The sequence below is a fragment of the Psammomys obesus genome, unplaced genomic scaffold, assembly GCF_907164565.1.
Source record: "Psammomys obesus unplaced genomic scaffold, mPsaObe1.curated_primary_1811, whole genome shotgun sequence".
NCBI classification, from domain to species: domain Eukaryota; kingdom Metazoa; phylum Chordata; class Mammalia; order Rodentia; family Muridae; genus Psammomys; species Psammomys obesus.
Genome location: NW_026596079.1, coordinates 4,017,218 through 4,019,204, shown reverse-complemented (window position 1 = coordinate 4,019,204; position 1,987 = coordinate 4,017,218). Strand labels below are relative to the sequence as shown.

The 1,987-nt window shown below is 63.9% G+C and overlaps 1 protein-coding gene across 2 annotated transcripts in view; it reads right to left on the bottom strand.

Moving 5' to 3' along the window:
• Kcnk9 (potassium two pore domain channel subfamily K member 9) overlaps positions 1 to 1,634 on the bottom strand; it is a 34,741-nt gene extending 33,107 nt beyond the window's left edge. Inside the window, exon 1 of one of the 2 annotated variants that reach the window (XM_055626464.1) lies at positions 1,058 to 1,634. In XM_055626464.1, the coding sequence (XP_055482439.1) occupies positions 1,058 to 1,340 (283 nt within the window). In that variant the 5' untranslated portion in view covers positions 1,341 to 1,634. The remainder of the gene's footprint in view (positions 1 to 1,057) is intronic. The other variant, XM_055626463.1, reaches the window with a different exon arrangement.
• Between the last annotated feature and the right edge of the window lie 353 nt (positions 1,635 to 1,987).

The following is a 1,987-nucleotide window of genomic DNA, read 5'->3' as shown; positions in this document are numbered from 1 at the left end:
AAAAAAAAAAAAAAAAAAAAAAAAAAAAAAAGATGGAAAAATTAGAGGAGGGGTCCAGTAGAAGAAGACACGTGAAACAGGGGCCAAGGGGGCCATCTTTGAGTCAACATTTTGGCCCTCACAGGTCCAAAGGGATGCCCCAAGGTATTCTGCCACGACAGGGCAAGCAGCCATCCAGAGACACCATTCTGCCCCCTGCCAGAAGGGCATCTAGCACATCTCCTGGGATGAAGTGTGGCGTCCCCATTTCCACAGGTCTCTGTGTAAAAATCTAGAGGTGGTTCCCCCCAAACCCCAGCCTCAGGGGAGGTGCCGCCATAGAGAGCCACCAGAGACAGCTCTGTGGACAAGTGACCTGTGGGGTGGGAATCTACACACAAGCCCACCTTGTATCAGAGGGATTCTTTCCCCCAGAGGGGGGCTAAACTCCCCCAGCCTTCAAACCGCCTCCAGATTCCTCTGGGTCCACACCCAGTCCACGGCAGCAAACAAGCGCTTGCCCTAGCCACCCCACCAGGACCGCATTGCGGGTCACCTGCTGCCGCCCCCATCCCTACCACAAGGGGTAAAACTCTTCCCCCGGGACCTAACACGCTCCACAACTCAAAAGAAGACTAATGGGTGCCGAAATCTCGGCTCCCAACAAGTTCCCAGGTGAGGAGGGATTGGCGCCACTCCTTCCCACAGCCCGACGAGCTTGGATCCCACTCATGGAAGCGCAGCCAGCACATGGGCGTTAGGGTGGGTGGGTGTCTGCTTGGGGGTTATTCTTAGAGCTACACTCTTCGCAAAAGTGGCGCCTCCACCCTTGAGACTGTCTCTGGGAGTTCACAAGCCCGGCCCAGAGCAGCGTGGGGCACCAGATAGCGTCCCCTGGAGGAGTGAGATCATCCCCCAGAGAGGTGAGACGCGGAAATGGGTGAGGGGGGGCGCTCTTGAACGTGGGGAGCCCTCACCCAGCCTCGCTCAGTGGGAGCTACCTCTGCTACCCCTCCCCCCGACTCCTCCCGTGTCTCCCAGGAGCCAGGTGGCGGCACACCCACCCCACCCGCCTTACCTATGGTTGTGATGACGGTGATGGCGAAGTAGAAGGACCCGGCGAATTTCCACTGGACACCAGCGCGATGGGGCTCGGACTGCAGGATGACCAGCTCCAGCTGCTGGTAGTCATCGGAGCTGATGTTGTACTTGCCTCTGAGGCGGACTTCTTCGGCCTTAAGTTTCTCCTCTTCGCGCATCTCGTGGTCGGACTCGAGGGCGTCGAACACCGCGGCACCCACCAGCAGGTAGGTGAAGGTGCAGGCGATCAGGGACAGGGTACGCACGTTCTGCCGCTTCATGGCCGCGAAGAAGGAGCTGCCGAAGGGGAGCCAAGCCAGACCACGGCGCGCATCCCAAAACAGCGCCGCACGGACGAAGCCTCCCCTGCGCTGGAGTCGAAGTTGTAAGCGGTGGTAACAGCAGACGCCGCAGCTGATGGTGGAAGTATCTTCCGAGTCCTCTTCGGGGTCCTCGCGAACTTCACCACCTTCGGGCTGAGGGCCATCGCCGGCTGCCGCGGGCCCCTGGGACCCTGAGGCCTCGGCGGGCTCTCCGGACTCTGCGGGTTCCGCGGGGCCAGCGGACGCCCCGGGCTCGGCAGGCTCGGCGGACTCCGCGGGCGCAGCGGGTTCCGCGGACGCAGCGGGTTCTTCGGGCGCAGCGGGTTCCGCGGGCTCCGCGGGCGCAGTTGGTTCCGCGGGCTCAGCGGGCTCCGCGGGCGCAGCGGGCTCCGCGGGCTCCGCGGGCTCCACGGGCTCAGCGGGCTCAGCGGGCGCAGCGGGCGCAGCGGGTACCTCGAGCTCAGCGGGCTCCTCGGGCGCAGCGGGCTCCTCGGGCGCAGCGGGCTCCGCGGGCGCAGCGAGCTCCGCGGGCGCAGCGAGCTCAGCGGGCGCAGCGGGTTCCGCGGGCGCGGCGAGTTCCGCGGGCACAGAGGGCACAGGGGGCT